The sequence below is a fragment of the Cynocephalus volans genome, chromosome 9 (genome assembly GCF_027409185.1).
Source record: "Cynocephalus volans isolate mCynVol1 chromosome 9, mCynVol1.pri, whole genome shotgun sequence".
In the NCBI taxonomy this organism is placed as follows: Eukaryota; Metazoa; Chordata; class Mammalia; order Dermoptera; family Cynocephalidae; genus Cynocephalus; species Cynocephalus volans.
The window spans coordinates 35,452,017-35,474,266 of record NC_084468.1 but is presented as its reverse complement, the minus strand read 5'-3'; the positions used below and the strand labels follow the sequence as shown (position 1 = coordinate 35,474,266).

The following is a 22,250-nucleotide window of genomic DNA, read 5'->3' as shown; positions in this document are numbered from 1 at the left end:
GCACAGTCTGCGCCTGCATCCCCCACTCCCGTGGATATAATGGACAAAGAGGGCCTAAGAAGAACACGGCCTAAGTCTCATTTCCCACCCCACACATCCATGCTGTTTGCATTCTTGACAGATATGGCTGGCAACAAATGTGAAGTTTAAGACACCTCTTAGATGATGATTTGATTGTTGATAGATCCTATTTTAAGATGGTCTTTCTTTTTAACTGTAGTAAAATATACATAATATAACATTTGCTGTTTTGAAGTGTACAATTCACTGACATTATATACACCCACATTGTTGTCTAATCACCACCATCCATCTCCCAAACTTTTTCATCATCCCAAACAGAAAGTCTGTGCCCATTAAGCATTAACTTCCCATTGCCTCCTACTCTAGCTCCTCATAACCCCCTTCTACTTTCTGGCTTTATGAATTTGCCTATTCTAGATACTACTTATCATACAATATTTGTCCTTTTGTGTGTGGCTTATTTCACTTAGTACGTTTTCAGGGATCATCCATGTTTTAGTATGTATCAGAACTTTCTTTTATGGCTGAATAATAACCCAGTGTATGTATTTCCAACATTTTTTTGTATCTCTTCATCTGCTGATGGATACTTGGGTTGTTTCTACCTGTTGGCTGTTGTGAATAGTGCTATTAGGAATACTTGAGTCCCTGTTTTCTGATCTTTTGGATATATGTCTAGAAGTAAAATTGCTGGGTTACATGGTCATTCTGTGTTGAATTTTTTTAGAAACCACCAGACTGTTTTCTTCCACAGTGGCTATACCATTTTACATTCCCACCAACAATGCACAAGGGTTCCAATTTCTCCACATCTTTGCCAACACTTGTTATTTTTCTTTTTTTTAATAAAATGATAACCGTCCTAGTGGATGCAAAGTGGTATCTCATTATGGTTTTGATTTGCGTTTTTCTAATGAGTAATGATGGAGATCTTTCTCATGTGTATATTGGCCATCTGTAAATTTTCTTTGGAGAGCTGTCTGTTCAAGTCCTTTACCCACTTTTTATATATATATATATATATATATAAGAAGATGACTGGTAAGGGGATCTGAACCCTTGCTTGGTGTTGTCAGCACCACGCTCTCCCAAGTTAGCGAACCGGCCATCCCTATATAGGGATCTAAACCCGTAGCCTTGGTGTTATCAGCACCATGCTCTCCCAAGTGAGGCATGGGCAGGCCCTCTTTACCCACTTTTAATTGGGTTGTCTTTATTGTTGTTGAGTTGTAAGAGTTCTTTATATATTCTGGGTATAAATCCCTTGTCAGATATTTGTCAAATCCAAGATCACAAAGAGTTTCCCCTATGTTATTTTCTAAGGTTTTATACTTTTAGCTCTTAAATTAAGATCTTTGATCTATTTTAGGTATATGGTACCAGTCCAGCTTCATTCTTTTGCTTGTGCATATCAGGTTTTTCTAGCATTACTTATTGAAGAGACTGTCCTTGATGACACTCTTGTAAAAAAAAAAAAAAAAAAAATTAACCGTATATGCAAGGGTTTTCTGGGTTTTCTATTCTATTCCATTGTTCTATATGTTTATCCTTGTGCCAGTACCAACCACACTGCCTTGATAACCATAGGTTTATAGTAAGTTTCAAAACTGGGAAGTATGAGTCTTCCAGCATTCTTCTTTTCCAAGCAGATTTGGTGACTTTCCTATAGGTTTCTCAGAGCCTACCTTGTTTGGCGTGGAAAACTTAAAAGGCAAAACCTTAAAATTTTTTCTTTCTAAAAGCTAAATTTATTCAATTGTATATAGTCAACAGGTGAGAAGAATGGAAAATTATGGTCTCCAGATGAAGAGGTTTCCCCTGAAGTGCTAGCAAAGGTAAATTTGTGTAGGTCTTGGTAACCTTTATGTTGAAAAAAGGAATGTTTATAGGTATGCTTTTTTTTTTTAAACCTAACAGTTAATAAGCATTTTTTAAGATACTTTATTTTAAAAAGTTGTGTTTCTCCCTGTACCAACCACCCTCAAAAAAAAAAAAAAGTTGATTCTCAAAGAAATTATAGTTGTCTTTCTTTCTTAATATATGTCAGTGTCTTCTGCCTGATGAAACAATTTCAGTGAGACTGTTTTACACAGAGATTGTAGAATGTTGGTGCTCAAAGGTCTCAAGTCTAGCCTCACCACCACTATCTAGAAGTATATGAATATTAACTTGGCAAAGACAGGTGGTTGTCAGCAAATTGGTGATTTTTGATAGATGTAAATTAACAGTCAATAAAGTGCATTTTTAAAGTGGGCTTGTAATTTAAAATAAGAGATTGTATCATCTTTGATCTGTTTCACTTGTGTAGCTTCATAGCCATCATATCATCTATCAATTCCTTTTTCCATGTTTTCAGTAAATATTGTAAATAATGCTTAGATTATTTGGCTAGCTCTTTCACATATCAGTAACAATCTTTTGAGTAGATGCCTCCAAGTAGTTATGACCACAAATAATTATGGAAACTCCATTTTTTTTGGTCAGAATGTTAAGTGAGACTGAATCAGACTTGATGGCTTTTTCAAAACAGTTTTTCAGTACTACATTTAAACTATATATTTTCAAATTATTAAAAAATTTGGGGCAAGTATTTAAGTGTGAAAAGCCTGAGTTTTGGAGCCAGACCTTGAGCAAGTTATCTATCATAGTAATGTCTCAGTTGGCTTAACTGTTGGAAATAATAATACCCTTCCTCATAGAATTATTTGGGAGATTAAATAAGTTCACACTTATACAGCTCTGGGAAATGTGCCTGGTACAGGTTAAACATGGAGTAAATATTAGTTCTTATTGTTACTGTTATTATCCCATGGACTTGTTTAATAGAATATGCCTGCTGATGAGGATAAGTAAATCTTATTAATCTAGTTAATAATATAAATTAGTCTTTCCTTTGGTTGGCATTTTAAGTTGCTTTCATTTTTTAGCATGTTAATATTTTATAGGTACAGGCAATTAAACTTCTGGTAAGGTGGCTGTTGGGTATGAAAAACAACCAATCTAAATCTGCCAATTCAACTCTTCGACTATTATCAGCGATGTTGGTTAGTGAGGGTGACCTGACAGAGCAAAAGAGAATCAGGTGAGATTTTTCTTCCTTTCCAATTTTCTTATAGGACTCTAAATTCTATTAAATACATTTTTCAATAGATTATACATTGGAATTATTTACCTAATTACTTACCTAATTAATACTGACTGTTGTGATTACACCATGTGCTTTGGGATCAAATCTTGTGTATTCACTTGGTGTTTATATCTCTTAGAGCATTTTTATTTTAATAATGCTAGTATATTTTTCTTCAGTCCTAAAGGCTATGAACTTTTTTCAGTAAATTTTTAGTAATAAACACTATGATGTAATGTTACAGTTAGCATCATTTGTTTCAATTAAACAAATACTTGTTGGATTTCTACTCTTTGTAAAACACTGTGAAAAAGCATTGCAGCAATCTTCAAGGAATTTACCCTGCAGAAAAGTGAATAAGTGGAGTGACTGAATAAGCTTGAGTACTATGAAAGGAATAAAAATTTCAGTGGTAGGGCCTGGTTGGTTAGCTCACTTGGTTAGAGTGTGGTGTTGATAACATTAAGGTCAAGGGTTCAAATCCCTGTAATAGCCAGCCACCAAAAAAAAAAAAAAAAAGTTTCAGTGTTTCTTCACAGAAGGCAGAGTTGAAGCTTCCTGGTGGTTTGCAGAAGAGATTATATATGGTTCTCCAAATGCAAAAAAAAAAAAAAATTGTTTACATTTCTACAAATTTTCACTCTTCAAATCTGAAATTGCCATCTCCTTTCTGTTCCTTTTAAGATGGAAATAAAGGCCCAATTTTTCATGATTCGTTTTTCTTTTAAGTTCTTGATTAGAGGCCAAGAGCACCAACAGAGATTATTAAGGAATTCTAGTTGTGATGCATACCTACTTTAAAATTAGTGTTAGAGGACAGAGGCTTAATGATTTTTTTATGCATTCAGTATTTATTGAGCACTACCAGATACCAGGTATTGCCACTCTATTTAACGATACAAAAATTCCTGCCTCCAAGGAATGTGCACTCTAGTGGAGGAGGTAGGATATGAGCAGTTACAATTGATGGTGCTTGATGCTTTGATAAATTGATGAAAACTGTAAAACATTATTTTTATTATAGAAAAAGCCAAAGGTAGGTAGTAGCCCTTATGAAAAGACTGATGATTAGTGCTGAGTTGCAGATATGAGAATCTTTAAATTTGGGGTAAATATGTACAGTTTATGGCAAAGGCACAATAATGAGCTTACAAATCAGTGATACACAGGCAGAATCAACAATAGAGTTGAAGAGTACATATTATCAGTTTACCTGAAAAAAGAAAAAAAAAGTTTAACATTACTAAATGCGGTAAATAAATTTAAACTTAACTGGTACATCTTTTGCCTGTCAAATCAGCACACACACAAAAAACATTTTTTAAGCAATTGCTCAGTGGGATCAGGGAAATGAGGTCTCTCATTACTCCTGTGAGTATAAATTGGCATAGTTCTTATAGGACTACTTGGCATCTTGTATCTAGATCCTTTAAAGTATTCTTATCCTTTGACCATTTGTCCACTCATGAAATAATAAAACAATTATACCAAAATATATACACAATCATATTCTTTCCAGCATTACTTATCATCATAAAAAATAGGTGAATGGTTAACTATGGAGCACACGTCGTGGATTATTAGACTTAGCTTAGATATTATATATAGCATGATGTTAGCTTGAGCTCTAGATTTAGCAACTTATACAACTCTATACTCCATTTATTAGCTGTATAAATTTTTATAAAGCACTTAACTTTTCTAAGGCTCAATTTCCTCATCTTTTACAGTGAAAAATAAATGAGATAAAGCCTGTAAAGTGTTTCACACATTGCCTGGCACAGTGCTCACTTTAACAATCATGTTATCTGAGACTGCCATGTTTTCTCCTTTTGTATACTTAGTAATAGTCCCAATGTGTTCAGGCCATCTTTACCTATTTTCTAAAGTCTAAAAGATATAAAAGCCATGCTGTGTTCCACGCAGAAGTTAAAGTAAGAAGACTATTCTTCCACCCCATTCATCATCACATTTTACCATTTTGGTAATAAAAGTCCACGGGATGGGGGTGGGAGTGCCAAGTCCTCATAGGTTCCCTTTGAAAACATCATTCTGCAAAAGAGGTCGGCCCCAGAGACAAGTGCCTAAGACAGACACTGTCTCTTACGTCCATGTCCTTTCCTTTTAGGTATCTGTCTGATACTTCTTCCCTCCTATCTGCAGCCCTGCCATTTCATCAGACAGGTGTAGGATTAAGCTAGATTCCTGTTATGTGTGTATATGTATATGCATTAAAATGTTTTTTTAATCAAGTTTTCTGTAATGAATATATATTCCTCTTAAAATGAGGGACACAGTTTCTAATATAAATGGCTCTTCTTAGCTTCACAATTAGTTTGGTTGCAAGAGTACGTAGAGTTGATTGGCTGTAGTGGAGGATCTAAGCTAGAGTGTGACTGGAAGGTAAAGCAGATAAATTTACCAGAAAGTCGAAATGATTTGAGCCTTTTTTCCTGTGTTGAGTTCATGGACTCAAAGTAGCTTTCCCGTATTTCTACATTATATCCTTTTTGTAAAGTATGCACTAAGGACCTTACACTCAAAAAGGGATTAAAGCACTTTTATGAATGATAATGGTTATAGGAAATGTTTATTTCTTTTTTGTTTGTTTATAGTAAATCTGATATGTCTCGCTTGCGATTAGCTGCTGGTAGTGCCATAATGAAGCTTGCTCAGGAACCTTGTTACCATGAAATTATTACCCCAGAACAGTTTCAGCTCTGTGCCCTTGTTATTAATGTAAGTAGTGATCTTATTTTTGTCAATTACTTGTCTTCAGAGTTAAATACATTTACTTTTTATAGAAACAAATCCATTTACTATATGGATATATGCACAAAAAGGGATTGCTATTACCTATTTAAGTAAATATATCCCAAATATTATTTCCCCCCAATATAAGTATCATTTTTTAAAAATGAAGACACATTAAAAATTCTGAAACTGCTCCTCTCTTTCTAAATATTTGCAGTTTTTTAAAACTAAACTGGGATTTTTTTGTCATTTAAAAAATACTAATATTTTTATTAAAGTATTTTTTGGTTTTGTGCTGCTATAGGATGAGTGTTACCAAGTAAGGCAGATATTTGCTCAGAAACTGCATAAGGCACTTGTGAAGTTACTGCTCCCATTGGAGTATATGGCAATCTTTGCCTTGTGTGCCAAAGATCCTGTGAAGGAGAGGAGAGCACATGCACGGCAGTGTTTACTAAAAAATATCAGTATACGCAGGGAGTACATTAAACAGAACCCTATGGCTACTGGTAAGTAACTTTGAAAGTTCCTAGTGTGCAGATATATCTTGTCAGTGTATAATTTGTGGGGAGGGTTTCCATATATTTCTACTGTAGTTTGTAGTAAAACTGGGAGTTTTATAGAATGCTGTCACTGTAGTTACGATATACTTATAAACTGAAATCCTGGTGGCTGAGTCCTATTTATACTGCGTAAAACTGTGTTAGATAATTGTATTTTTCTTATGGGATCAACAGTATGGTTTGATTTGAACATATTGCTCAGATGTCAGAGTTAATAATTTGTTCCTATCTTTGCAGAGACCCACTGTGTAATCAGTTTATCCTTTCGGTTTTAATATCTTTCAGAGCTGGAATAAAAATATTTCAGTATCATCTAGATATGTTGCCTCTAATTTAGAAATAACTGAGGGGAAAAAATGGAAACTAAAGTGTTTAAAACTTGAACCTAGGAAGGGATTTTATAAAAGCTGTTATTGTCGTTGTTAATAATAATGTCTTCACTTTAGAGAAATTATTATCACTGTTGCCTGAATATGTAGTTCCATACATGATTCACCTGCTAGCTCATGATCCAGATTTTACAAGATCACAAGATGTTGATCAGCTCCGTGATATCAAAGAGTAAGTAATGTTGTTTTTGAAGAATTCTTAAAATTATTTTTACTTTTCAAAAAATGCTAAATTTTTTTCCTGTGATGATTTCCATTAAAATCAAAGACTTTAAATGGTTTGTTCATTTGCTGTAAATTGTAAGTTTCATCTTTCAAAATTGTTCCCACCTAACAAACTCTTGTTGATTATTTTGTTACCTGTTTGTTTTTAATTAATGTAATCTTTGAAATAGTTATTTTGTTATTTTAGTTTTTATATTGTTATTTTTTTTACTGTTTATATTAAGATAAGGGTAAGTTACTTCCGTTTTACAGTTTAGAAAGCCATGTAATAAAAATTTCCCTTTAAACTTCACTTGCAATGTCAAAAGATAATACCTTAAAAATATGTGCCCACACATGAAATATTCTATGGCAGGAATATAGCAATATGAAATTAGATTTGTTATACTAGCCAGAGAGTTTTGTCTCTAGCAGAAAGATAGAAAGGTAACTAAACAATTACAAAACACTTGTTCAAGATATGTTATTTATGTAAAAATAGAACTTTATATATAGTGCTGGGTGAAAGAGTGAAAGAAGTCCAAAGACTGTCTACAAATGACCTCTAAGAAACTTTAAAGCAAAATTTACTTTCTTTCCCCATTCCCATGTTTTTGCCTTGCACTCTTGAATTGGTACCTTCAGCTTATAAAGTATCAAAGTTTTTCTATGTTGGATATTAGTCTTATTTTGGACATTAAGTCCTAATATTATTTAAGAGTTCCACATTTATCTCTGTCTCCTTTAGCTTTGGTCACTAAAATGGTGTCAAAATTTTAACAGTTGAAAGAGACATTATATCTTGTCCAACCTAATGGACCTCTTGTCCAACAGGCTTCTTAACATTTTGAAGTCTCGTCATTTTCATTGTTGTTATTCTAACACATCATTCCAGTGTATTGCCTTTACATTTCAAGTACTTAAAAATAAGTCTGCTTTAAAAAATTTTTTTTTAATTGATTAGATATTTTAAGAAGCCTCATCATAAGGTTGCAGAAAACACAGGTTTTAGTCCCAGCAATGTGACTAAAAATTTTACTTCTCTGGGCTTCAGTTGCCTCATTTATAAAATGCAGAATTTGAAATAGGGAATTCCTAAAATATCTTTTCAATTCTAAGTTGTTTATTTTGTAAATTTTTTATTTGTATTCTATTTGCAAATTCATAAAATGAAAAAGTGATGTATATATTTGCCTAGAATACACGCTGTATGTTAGAGAACCTTTTAGCTATATTTGCATTGCAAGGCAGTCATGTAGAAGAAGGATTAGACTTGTGAAAGGTAGCTGTGATGCGGGAGGAGTACTGGAGTACATGTAGTAATTGCAGTTAGAATTGAAATCAGTGGCACATATTTTTTGTCCTACCTTTGTTCTACCTAGCATGTAACACTTTTGAGTACCTTTGAACATTCAATTTAAGTTACCATGTAATTTGAAGTGCTAAATAATGTTTTTTGAAAATGTGGTTATTTAATTTTATAGAAATTAGTAACTTACTGTGTCAGAAGCAGTATGTTTTTTTAATAGTGGTAAAATATATGAAACAAAATTTGCAGTTTTTGCCATTTTAAGTATGCATTTAAATGGAGAAATGTCTGTCCAAGTACTTTGCCCATTTTTAAACTGGGTTCTCTTTTTGTTGCTGGCTTGTGGAGGTTCTTTATATACTTGAATATTAATCCCTTATTGGGAATATCATTTAAAGTCTTAATACTGTCCTTTGATGCACAAAAGTTTTTAATTTTAATGAAACTCGGTTTGTTTTTTTCTTTTGTTGCTTGTACTTTTCTTTGTCGTGTTTAAGAAATCCAGGTTCATAATGATTTTCTACTATGTTTTCTTCTAAGACTTTTATAGTTTTAGCTATTAAATTAAACTCTTTGATCCACTGTAGTTAATTTTTGTGTGTGGTATAAGACAAAAGTTCAGATTCTTCTTTTGTTTTCTTTTGCTTGTGTATATCCACTTTTTCCAACACCATTTGTTGAAGCAACTGTTCTTTCGCCAAAGATTGGTCTTGGCATCCTAGTCAAAAATCAGTTGACCATATATACAAGGGTTTATTTCTGGGCTCTCAATTCTGTTCAAATTGTCTATTTTTCTATCCATATGACACTGATTACTGTAACTTTGTAGTAAGTTTCAGAATTAGGAAGTGTGAGTCCTCTTTTTTCTCTTTCAAGATTGTTTTGGCTTTTGAAATTTCATACGAATTTTAGAATGCATTTTCCCATTTCTGTAAAAATTACTTTTGAGCTTTTGATAGGGATGACATTGAATCTCTGTATCGCTTTGGGTGGTATTGTTTTCTTAATATTAAGTCTTCCAGTCCATTAACGGAAGGTGGTTTTCCATTTATTTACATCTTTTAAATTTTTTTTCAGCAATGTTTTATAGTTTTCAGTGTAGAAGTCTTGCCCCTGCTTGCTTAAATTTATTTTATTCTTTTTGGTGCTATATAAATGGAACTTTTTTCTTAATGTCTTTTTTGGGTTGTTTATTGATTATGTACAGAAATACAACTTTAAAAAAAAAATGTAGCTTTGCTGAATTCGTTTATTGACACTAATATTTTGGGGGTTTTTGTGTGTGTTTGGGTGGATTCTTTAGAGTTATCTACATATAGGATCATGTCATCTACAAATAGAGATAGTTTTACTTCCTCCTTTCCAATTTGGATATCTTTTGAGGGTATGCAGGGAATATCTTTTTTTCTTTCTCTTGCCTAATTGCTCTGGCTAGAAATTCCTGTACTATGTTGAATTGAAGTGATGAAAGCTAGCGTCCCTGTCTTGTTCCTTATCTTAGGGTGAAAACTTTATATATGGCCTTTTTCATGTTGAGGAAGTTCTCTTCTAATCTGAGTTTATTGAATGCTTTTATCATGAAAAGGTGTTGAATTTTGTCAAATGCTTTCTCTGCATCAATTGAGATATCAGATGTTTTATGTTTACGTTGATCAATTTTCTGACCTGGGCCTATTGACCCTTCCTTAGGCAACCTGGTGGCCTGCACCCCCCACCCCCCACTTTCAGAAGGTCACCATATTGATGCTGAACTTAGTGCAAACACCTGATCAGCATAGCGCACTACAGCCCAGAACTCCTGCATTGATCAATATTCATATGTTGAAACATGCTTTCATTTTATGTCTAAATCTCATTTGGTCGTGGTATATAAGCCTTTTAGTATGCTGCTGAATTCAGATTGCTAGTATTTTGTTGAGGATTTTTACTTCAGTGTACTTAAAAGGTAATGGTCTGTTTTCTTTGTGATTCAATCACGGTATCTTTGTGTTTCTAGGAATTTGTCCATTTCAACTGTTTTATCCAATTCAAGATACAGTTGTTAATAGTACAAGCTTATAATCCTTTTTATTTCTGTGGCAGTGGTAGTAATGTCTTCACTTTCATTTCTGATTTTAGTAATTTGAGTCTTTTTTTCATAGTCATACTAGCTAAAGGTTTGTCAATTGATCTTTTCAAAGAACCAACTTTTAGTTTCATTCCTTTATTCTATTCTCTATTTCACTTATCTCTGCTCTAATCTTTATAATTTCCTTCTTTCTGCTAGATTTGGGTTTAGTTTTCACTTTTTCTACATCTTTAATGTGTACAGTTAGGTAATTCATTAATATCTTGGTTTTTGACAGCTATAAATTTGCTCTTAGTAATGCTGTCACTAGATCATGTACATTTTGGTGCGTTGTGTTTTCATTTGTCTCAGGGCATTTTCTAATTTCCATTGTTATTTCTTTTTTGACCCACTGGTTGTTTAAAGAGTGTGTGGATAAATTTCCACATATTTGTGAGTTTTCTATGTGGGTTTTTTGTTGTTGTTTTTGGTTTTGTTTTTTGGTTTGTTTTATTTTCTGTTATTGATTTCTAGTTTCATTACATAGTGGTCAGAAAAGATACTTTGTATAATTTCAGTCTCTTAAAATTTATTAAGACTTGTTTTATGGCCTAACAGCTGGTCTGTCCGGGAGAATGTTTTATGTGATTTGAGAAGAATGTGTACAATATTCTGCTGTTATTGTCTGGAATGTTCTGTATAGAGAACATTCTGTAATAGATCTAATTGGTTTATGTTATTCAAGTTTTCTATTTTCTTATTGATCTTTTGTCTAGTATTTCTATCCATTATTAAAAATGGGTATTGAAATCTCCAACTATTATTGTATTACTGTCTATTTCTCCCTTCAGTTCTGTCAGTTTTTGCTTCATAGATTTTGGGGCTCTGTTTTTAGTTTCATATGTGTTTATAATTGTCATAACTTCTTGCTGGATTGTCCTTTTAACAATTTGGTCCTTCCTAGTCTCTTGTAACCTTTTTTTTTTTTTTACTTTAAATCTATTTTCTCTGATTATAAAATAGCCACCTTCTTCTCTTTTGATTACTATTTGCGTGAACTATCTTTTTCCATCTTTTTAACTTTCAGCTGCTGTGTCTTTGTATCTAGGGTGAGTCTCTTGTAGACAGGATGTAGATAGATTTTTCAAGAAGTCTGTTATGTTTATCCCTGCCTTCTAATTGGAGAGCTTAATCTATATGCATTTTTTTTAATTAAATCATAATTGATTATACATATTTTTGAGGTTCAGCGTTGACCTACATTGATCAAATCAATATTATTAGCATAGATATTATTATAAATCATACTTATTCTTTATGCCCCTTATCCAGTCTCTCCCCATCCTCCACTCCCTCCCCATCACACCTCTGATAACACTGGATTTCCTTTCTCCTTCTGAAGGAGTAACAGTTACTCTGTTGATTTGTTACCTAGATGGATCTGTCCAGTTCTGAGAGAGGTGTGTTCAGGTCCCCCTCTGAACATAGAGTAGATGCTTCTTGTATTACTCTGGAATGGGCTTTGTGGGGAGAGACATCCTCTTCTTTTCTTTCATCTCCGCTGGTGACTCTCCTTGTGTCAACACACTTGAGTGGCTGGCGGACCATCTGCACAGTGGTTGTGGTGTCTAGCCACTTTTTCAGCAGCCGTGGCATGGTTATTGGAAGAGGGGTCAGTCACCAACTCCATACCTCAAGACCCCAGGTGGGCCCTGTGGCAGCAGTGGTATTCCTGGTTGCGGGGAAAGGGGTCAGTCCCCTGCTCTGTCTGTTTTTATATTCTAAGTTATGGTTGCAGAGCAGTTGGGTAGGAGGGGATAGGGGAAGGGGAATAGAGGATGGCGGGTGTGGTTGAGGCCTGTGGCATCCCCCTCATTCCTGCAGGGGAGACCAGGGGGCTTCCAGTGGTGGCTTGGATATTGCTGGGCTAAATGCAGATATCAGGGGGCTTCCAGCAGTGATTCAGTAGTCATCAGTGGGCTGGTTGCAGATGTTGGGAGGGTGTGGCTGAAGCCCTCAGCCCCCAGCCCCACATTGCCCCAGCTTGGGAGTCCAGGATGTTTTCTGCTATGGCTCAGTGGTTGTCGCTGGACTGGTTGTGGGTGTCAGGGGACATGACTGAGGCCCCCAGTCCTCCCCTATCCCTGGCTCGCGGGCCCAGGAGGCTTCTGGTCCTTCTAGGTTTTATAGGTGTTCTTTGGTGAAGTGAGACCTTTAATAGTAAAATCAAACTTTGGTCTTTGGGTATTTTGTTTTTTCTTTCAATTCTGTATTGTATTATTCACTGTTCCCACTATTTAAACTCTGCACTGGAACTAATTTGTTGGCCTTTGCTTGCTTCTAAAATGGAGGAACTTCGTGTGGGGACCAGCACTTGAGCCCTGTGGTTGAGCTAAATTGCTGCTTTGCTGCTGATTCCCTGGGGAAGGCTTTTTGTGCAACTCAGGGGTTTTTTTGTTTGTTTGTTTGTTTGTTTGTTTGTTTGTTTGTTTTAAACTTTTTTGGCAGCTTAGGTTTTAATGATTGACTTTGTAGGTACTTCCAGGTCTTGTGAGATCCAGTACACCTGGGTTGTGTGGCAGCTCTGTTCTGGACCTGACTCTTTTCAGCAAACTGCTCCTCCTACAGTACAATATTCCTGACCAGTCTCCATAGCCTGGTCCTGTGCTGATTGGGGGGCAGATCAGCTGTTCATGCTGTGTCCCAGTGTTCCCTCAGTGGGCCCGTCTCCCCACCACCCATACTCCAAACACTTCTCATGGGATGGACCAGGCCCTGGTCCCTTGCAATGACTCACTGGCCTCTGAGTGGCTCCTTTTTTCTGTTGCTGTGGCTCCTCAGGCCTATGTGGGTCCATGGGAACCCTGTTAGTGGTCCAGCTGGCCTGAGGGCCACCAAAGCCCTTCTCTCCCCTGCCACCTCCAAGCAACTTCATACAAAGGTCACAGCTGCGGTTTTTGCCAGCTCTTGCTCCGTGTGTTCACCAGCTCCAGCCTTGAAGCGTCCAGGATTTGAAATGGTAGGGGCGATTCCTTTCTTTCTCTCATGTGGCTTCTCCTGCCTTCATGAATTCCATAGGTTTCTCCTCCTCTTCCCCTGAGCTCTAGTGGCCCTAGCTTGGCTGCAGTTGCTTTTTAATAGTTGTAAGTTGGTTGATTTGTGGGAGGAGTGATGCTGGCAATCGTCTATTCTGCCATCTTGACTGGAACTCATTTTCTGTGTGTCTTATTTGCTTTAGTTACTGAATTCCTCAAGTACTGCCTCTTTTTTGTATTCAGTTGTTTTTTCATATGGACTTTCCTGATTCCTTCCTCTTTTTTTTCTGTATATATCTTTAGTTCTTTTCTTACAGTGGTTACCTTGGGGATTACAATTAACATCTCAAATTTATAACAACCTAGTTTGAATAACAGCAACTTAGTTTCAATGGTATAGGAACACTGCTGCTATAAAAACTCTGTCTTCCCTTTATATTGTTATTGTCACAAATGACATCTTTATGCATTGTGTTCCCATTTACATAGGTTTACAATTATTGTTTTATGTATTTTCCTTTTAATTTTTTTTGAGGGGGTGCAAGGATCCCCTTTTAAATTATACATGAAAAAAATGAGTTATAAACTGAAAATACAGTAATACTAGCTTTTATATTAACCTATGTTGTTACATTTAACACTGTCCCTTATTTCTTCTTACAGCTACAGGTTACTGTGTAGTGTTTCTTCATTTCATTCTGATAGACTCATTTTAAGCATTTCTTATAAATCTATTAATAATGAATTCCCTTGGCTTTTGTTTATTTAGGAATGTCCTAATTTCATCTTGATTCTTGAAGGACAGTTTTACAGGATATAGAATTCTTGGTTGACAGTTTTTTTATTCACACTTTTAAGTATGTTATCTCAGTGCCCCCTGGCCACCATGGTTTCTGATGAGAAATCATCTGTGAATCTTATTGAGGATCCTTTGTATATGAGTCACTTCCTTCTTGCTGTTTTTAAGAGTCTCTCTTTATTTGGGTATCTCAGTGTGGATCTCTGAGTTTATCCTACTTTGGAGTTCATTGAGCTTCTTGGATGAATATTTACATCTTCCAAATTTGGGATGTTTTTTGATATTATTTCTTAAGTATTTTTTCTGCCCCTTTCTCTCTTTTGGGGAATTCCACGATGTATCTGTTGGGATGTGGTGGTTTCCTACAGGTTCGTCAGATTCTGTTTATTTTTCTTCATTCTTTTTTCTTTCTGCTCAAACTGATTATTTTCAATTGCCTTATCTCTAAGTTTGCTGAATTTTTTTTCTACTCTGCCATTTTTTCTAACATCAGTAGCAATATATTATGTTTGTCTGTTTTTTTGGCAGCTGGCTAGTATGGGGAGTCTGAACCCTTGACCCTGTTGTTATAACAACACACTCTAACCCACTGAGCTAACTGGCCAGCCCAATTAGTAATATTTTTGAATGTGAAAAACCACACTTAAATATAGCCTTTAGTGCTTAATAATGACATTTCTCCTTTATTATAGTGATTTTTAGTAAGAAAAAATTGAAAATAGATACATCAAAAAAAAGAAAATAGGGCTGGCTGGTTAGCTCAGTTCGTTAGAATGCAGCGTTATAACACCAAGGTCAAGAGTTCAGATCCCCAGCTGCTCAAAAAAAGAAGAAAATAATTATTTATAATTATACCCCCTAGAAGCCCTTTGTTGCTGTTAACATTTTGGTGTGTTTCTTCCCACACTTTTTCCTCTTTATCTGTATACACCTTGTTAACAAATATTTACAGAGTACTTTCAGTGTGCCAGGTGCTGTCCTAGGTTCTTGATCTATAAAATTATCTAATGTGAACATCATATATGGTCCCATGTATTTGCAATCTGTTGAGAGATGAGAAAAAGTGAAGAGGCAATTGCAATATGATATGTGTGATATATACTCTGCTATCATGGGGTACCTAGAAGAGGTCATAACCCACACATGGGGGAAGTCAGAAGTTAAGAATAGGAGGACGAAAATAGTCCTTAGAACAGGAGTTCTGAGAGTATAGACTTGAGGCATATCAATAAGGGACACCATGATTTGCTGGAAAGAACAGAGAATCAAAAAAGGACCTGGAGGAGAAATATCAGAGAGGTCAAATGAAAAGTAGTATAGTGTAAAAGAAGGAAAATGTATTAAGGGAAAAGAGGTGGTTAGGAACCAGCTAACATTTATTGACTGTTTATTGTGTTTCAAGTATTCTACAAATATTATTTCATTTAATTATTAAAACAGTGTCTTGGGCTAATTAACACCGTTCCTGTTTTACCAGCAAGGGTAAAGTCATAGAGCTAATTAGTGCCATTTGGATTTAGCAGCAAAGCACTCACTGGTAACCTTGGCAGGGGGCAGCTGCAGTGAAATAATGCAGGTGAAAGCCAGATTGCCAAAAGATAAGAAGTAGAAATAGTGTAGACAAATTTAAGTGACCCCTTCAGACATTTTGTGTGTTAAATGAGTATACAGTGACAAGTGGAAAACAGTAAAAATGGTGTGAGAGAGAGGTGACAACTTAGTTGAGTGACTGGTTTCCACACAAATTAGCCTCATAGCATATGCAATTCAGACTGTATTTCTGTTGTTGTTTTTTGTGGTGACTGGACAGTACGGGGATCCAAACCTGTGACCTTGGTGTTACAAGGCTGCACTCTAACCAGCAGATCTAACCAGTCAGCCCAATTCAGACTTGTATCTCAGCAGAACTACATACCTGCCATAGCTCACAAATAGTCAATATGCCAAGACTGCTGTATGTTGGTTTACTCATCATTGCCAGGTGTTAAGAAATGTCAAATTATCTGAACATTTACTAAATGCCTGTAGTGTGAGTCTTTATGTGCCTCATGAAACTGTCAGAATTTCTCATATTAAGCTATGTTTACATTTTTAATATATTATTTGTGAGTTGAATATTACTAACAGGATAATATATTTCAATTAATTAGGGTTTTCTTTATATTTTACTTTTAATACATTAAGATAACAGAACTTCCCATTAAGTTATTTTTTCTATTCAGCAAGCATACCTACATCTAGTTTCTTTAATATGTTTACCATTTAGGTGCCTATGGTTCATGCTTGAAGTTTTAATGACAAAGAATGAAAACAACAGCCATGCCTTTATGAAGAAGATGGCAGAGAACATCAAGTTAACCAGAGATGCCCAGTCTCCAGATGAATCCAAGACAAATGAAGTAAGATGAATGTTAGGCCAGTGGCTATTAAGATGTTATAGAAAAACATACTGTCCCACTTTTGTTTCCGGATCGTTACATAATAATTTAAATCATAGAACTTTTATAAACATATATTTATAATCAATTTTTATTGCATTTCATTATAAATTAATTTTATTATTTTGGGAACCTTTAATACTCAAAGATATGAAAACATCTGCAGAGGAGGAGGGTAAAAATTAGTAAAATTTACAGATGAATGGATCTTTTTGTGCATGTTCTCTTTGGTTTGTTTTGTTTGTTTGTTTTGTTTTGTTTTGTTTTTTTGTCTTTTTGTGACCGGCCACACCGTGCTCAGCCAATGAGCGCACCGGCCATCCTTATATAGGATCCGAACCCGCGGCGGGAGCACTGTCGCGCTCCCAGCACCGCACTCTCCCAAGTGCGCCATGGGGTTGGCCCTTTGTTTGTTATTTTTAATGCGTAGTTGGCATTCATGTTAAATTAAGGAAGAAAGTTTTTTTCCTTTATCAGAAGGTTACATGAGAAGCAATACTGAATAGAAATATGACATGTTCAAGGAATTAATAGCAATCACATATACTTCTTTTAATTCTAATTTATACATTTTGTGCAGTATTGAAAACTATATATAATCTTTTTTTTTTTCCTCCTTAGAAACTTTATACAGTGTGTGATGTGGCTCTGTGTGTTATAAATAGTAAAAGTGCTTTGTGCAATGCAGATTCACCAAAGGACCCAGTCCTCCCAATGAAATTTTTTACACAACCTGAAAAGGTAATTTTTCTCCATTTTTCTACTGCACTAAACTGATTTAAATTTCAGTTACCATCAACTCCAGTGGCAAATATTGGATTGTCTGGACCTCTGGGTTTATCTAGGAATGGGACATTGTCTTCGAAATACCTGAACATCATTCACACTTAAATAGAATACAAATCAAGCTGCACGTTATAGTTTTTCTTTTTCCTTCTGGGTATTTCTAGTATGAAGATGAGTTTTGGGAATTTTTTTTTTAAGATTACTTTACTCTCATTTTATTAAAACACGTTAGTATTTCTACAGATGAGACATTTTTAAATGTTTGCTGCAGTGTAAATATAAATACATCTATACATGAAGTAAAGTGTTGGAGTTAATGGAAGTGGTCTTGGCAATTGATAGACCTGGATTCTGATTAACCACTTTTAACTTGAGGGACAAGTTAACTCCTCTAAGCCTCAATTTCTTCATCTCTATAATGTGGATGTTAATAATACATATGAAGCTGGCTGGTTAGCTCAGTTGGTTAGAGCATGGTGCTGATAACACCAAGATCCGGGGTTCGATCTGCACACCAGCCATCTGCTCCAAAAAAACAAAAACAAAAGATAATATGATACATATGAATAATTACTAATATTGAGGCTTATATGAAGAGTTTATTATATAGTTAGCATTCAGTGAATGGTATTATTAGTAATATGCATAGTATTCTGTTATCAGCATGTAAGTAAATTTTTTAGATAACCCTACTCTGTAAGTTTTTCCAATTAATTTGGATTTCAAAAAACTTTAAATGTCTTTTATTTATTCCCTGCTTTTAGGTGATATTTTGAAGTTTGTTTAATTTTCCTGTGGTTTAAAAAATAGAATCGCAAATATTTTTAATTGGAAAAAATATAGCATTTAAACAATTTCTGCACCTTTTTATGCCTGTAGATATGCCCAAGTAATAACCCCCTTAGAGTATTCTACAAAGAACATTTCAGAGAATGTTTTGTTGAAAATTTTAAATCTGATTTTCATTATTGACATAGTTTTAAACATTTACTGTGCCTTGCTTTTGTTAGGAATAATAAGGATTGCAAAGGTATTTGCCCTCTTATTGAATCTACTGGTCTTTATAAATATTTTTATTGTGAGCTCTTGAATTTAAATTTATCCTACTGTTGGCCCAAGGCCATCATGCCTGGAGTAGTGCTCAAATAGTGCTCAAATGCTCTTTATACCAGTGGTGATGATCAGTCATTATCAGGTATTAAATTGCTGTTTGTCACTACATCTAAATGGCCTCAAATCACATTTTTTTATTGTTTTGTTATCTGTAACTTAAAATAACTTTTAGTATTTTAGTTTTCTTAATGATAACTGAGGATTTTCTGTTTACAATATGACAACATACCTCATTTTTTTCCTGACATGTTGCTCTAATTGGGTGTAAATTTAGACACTAGAAAGTTAGGCTTGTTAGGATAGTGAGCCTAGTGGGGCTATAGTGCTATAGTATATCTTCATGAATAAAGTGAATGAACTTTGGTGCCCAGGCTTTGTAACATTTATTTTAGCTGCATAAAAGCCTTTGTGCAAAAGAAATGATACAGTTTTGCCTAGCACACATGACAAAAGTGTGATTTCCTCACAGGCACACTTAAGCCCTTTGTTCTTCCCTATGACAATAGTGTGAAGATAAATTTTAATATTTTGATAATGTGTTACCTTTATGATTTGGACAGTTGGTCTAGTTACAGTTCTAAATTTTTTTTTTTTTTTTTTTTTTTTTAAAAGATGACCGGTAAGGGGATCCGAACCCGTGGCCTTGGTGTTGTCAGCACCACGCTCTCCCAAGTGAGCCACGGGCCGGCCCTCTAAATATTTTTAATTAAGGTAACTTTTTTCCCCCCCAGTGAGAATGATTTTCTTGAGTTTCAGTGTGGAGCTCCTTTAGTGAATATAGTAAATGCCTTGTATGTGCAAAAACCATATTGGATATTTTGAGAGCCCAAAAGTAGATTTTATAATACAGTGGTGGAGGTGAAGATAGTTTAATGAGTAAACCAGAGACTGTTTGCACTGAACCACATGAAAAAATAGGAGTGTGATTTATTTAAAATGTGATTTAGGAAATTTACCTCTGGTATTTGCCTAAGTTTTATGTGCCTTTGATTTAATTTAAAGCTAGACTTAGAGTATGGCTCATTAAATATGTTTTGATTATCTGGTGAATTGGGATATATAACACAAATGTAATTGATACTGCAACGCATAATGCCTGAAAAGTCTTATTTAGACAATAAAAATATGCATGTCCATTTTGATTTTTTTTATTTAATAGGACTTCTGTAATGACAAGAGTTATATTTCAGAAGAGACAAGAGTACTTCTGTTAACAGGAAAGGTATTATGTACTTGATAATTTTGGGATCTTTATTTCATATGTATATTACTTCTGCTATTTTTAGAAATAACCTTTAAATGTCCCCTAGTTTTTATAGTTCCTGATTCTTAGGGATTACATTGTGGGTTGTAGCATGTTCTCTCAGACTCTTTTCTGTTATGAATCATTCTTCTGACTTGCCACCATGTATTCTCATCAGTAATGATAAGCCTCAATTTATTTACAATCCACAAAGCAGATTTTCCTGAGAAATGGTATAATGGACTTAGATGTATTAGATAATTAAAAGAAATAATTTTAAAGTACTAATGAGTTAGACAATTTATATTCTGTAAAAGTAACATGATAACCTAAAAGAACAAAAGAAAATTTCATTTTTGGTAAACGGTTTCCAAATTACTGTGTACATTTCATTGTTTTTTTACAAGACATTTTATTATGTATTTCACAGTTCCACATATTTCAAGACATTTTATTATGTATTTCAGGGGCATTTTTTATTTTGGTTGACTAATATGGAATAACAAATGTTGCCTAATTGTTGAGTAGAAATAATGCTTATGACTTTTAATTGTACTAAGGCAGCCAAACACGATTTTACAGAATTATCATTTCTCATAAATTTAGGGTTTAGCTTTCCAAGGTAACAATACCTTGGCTTAGGCTGAACAATATCTCTTACTTGTGCTTAAATTTATATGTATTTCCTTCAGTAAGATATAAAATAACATATATATGTGTGTGGTTTTTAGCCAAAGCCTGCTGGAGTACTGGGTGCAGTAAACAAGCCTTTATCAGCAACGGGAAGGAAACCCTATGTTAGAAGCACTGGCACTGAGACTGGAAGCAATATTAATGTAAATTCAGAGCTGAACCCTTCAACCGGAAATCGATCAAGGCAATATTTTTCTTCCAGTTGTTTTTGTTACTATCACTCACTACTTGTTTCATCTTTTAATTTATTCCTAGAGTACTGTATCATGAAATGAACTTCTTCCTTTTGAAGTGTTTTGGTACAAAATAAGTATGAATTTTAGTATTTTTAATGATAAGAGAGTGTACTATACACTTTGAAAACAGCATTCTAAATGTGTAGAAAAGTTAAGAGAAAATAAGTATTTGTAATATATAACCAATTTACGTGGAACCATTTATTTTCTATATATGAGAAAATTTAATAATGAAAATTATGAAAATATAACTGTTTTAAGTAAATTGAAATGTTTTTTAATTTTTAACTCAGTATAGAATAAGCTAACATTGTTATAACATTTTCTGCGTATAAAAGTATTCCATGTTTATTTTAACATATCAGGTGTTTAGTATGTTAGCTGCTGCATAAGAATTTCCACCTGAGTCCCTTTTTTTTATTTCTTTTTGTTTTTTCTTTTTTGGCGGGTGTCCAGTATGGGGACACAAACCCCCAACTTGGTGTTATAACACAAAGCTCTAACTGACTGAGCTAACTAGCCAGCCCTACTTATATCAACACTAAATACTGAATCTTTTTCTCAGCACTGTTAATACAGTAAGCGAAGGATTGGAATCAGCCTAAATGTTCATCAGAGGATTGAATAAGGAAAATGTGGTATATCTACACAATGGAATACTACTCTGCTATAAAAAAAAAAAAAAAAGAAAGAAAGAAAAGAAATGCTGCCATTTGCAGCAACATGGATGGACTTAGAGAAAATTATATTAAGTGAAATAAGCCAGGCACAGAAAGAGAAATATCACATGTTCTCACTTATTTGTGGGAGCTAATAAAAATAAATAAATAAATATACAAACAAATGGGGGAGAGAAAGAAGACAACAATCACAACAATTCCTTGAACTTGTTAAGACAAGTGAACAGATATGTTTATGGGGGGCAGGGGGAAAGGGACGGAGGAAAAGGAGGAATTGGTAAAGGGACATGAAAATCAACTACATTGTATATTGATAAATTAAAAAAATATTGAGTCTTTTATTAAAGATTTTATTTATTTTTTGAATTGAAACAATTGATTATACTAAAGGTTTTATTCTTGAAATCTTTAGAATAAATTCAACCAGTGAAGTTAACATTTTTAATAGTAGAATCCCAAAATATCCAAAATATAAAATACTGTGGAATAGCTGTGGTTTAAAGAGATGGTGGGGACTCAGACACCTCCCAAGTGGCCTATTCTTGCAGCTCCCTTACTTGCAGAACCTTAAGAACTCTGGAAATGATTGTACTATACTATGACCTATAGTTTTATTTTTGTTTTAGGCTTTCCTACCCCCAAGAAATAAGGCTTAAAATAGTTGTGTAATTTTGTTTCTTGACAATCTTTTTCTTAGGTGGTTTTAGGCAGTCAGCAATAGTCTAACCACAGAAGATTTTAATCTTACTATCATTTCTTCATTTGGCAAGGTTTCTAAACTAGACTAAGCCTTTCCTTATTGGTATAATG

At 34.4% G+C, this 22,250-nt stretch overlaps 1 protein-coding gene across 5 annotated transcripts in view; it reads left to right on the top strand.

The window, feature by feature from the left end:
- The window catches only part of PDS5A (PDS5 cohesin associated factor A), a 133,383-nt gene that overhangs the window by 97,227 nt on the left and 13,906 nt on the right, over positions 1 to 22,250 (top strand). For all 5 annotated transcript variants that reach the window (XM_063107949.1, XM_063107950.1, XM_063107951.1 and 2 more), the window contains 9 exons: positions 1,791 to 1,859; positions 2,970 to 3,106; positions 5,767 to 5,890; positions 6,210 to 6,414; positions 6,915 to 7,029; positions 16,518 to 16,650; positions 17,311 to 17,430; positions 19,748 to 19,810; positions 20,563 to 20,708. In XM_063107949.1, coding sequence (XP_062964019.1) covers positions 1,791 to 1,859; positions 2,970 to 3,106; positions 5,767 to 5,890; positions 6,210 to 6,414; positions 6,915 to 7,029; positions 16,518 to 16,650; positions 17,311 to 17,430; positions 19,748 to 19,810; positions 20,563 to 20,708 — 1,112 coding nt within the window. The remainder of the gene's footprint in view (positions 1 to 1,790; positions 1,860 to 2,969; positions 3,107 to 5,766; positions 5,891 to 6,209; positions 6,415 to 6,914; positions 7,030 to 16,517; positions 16,651 to 17,310; positions 17,431 to 19,747; positions 19,811 to 20,562; positions 20,709 to 22,250) is intronic.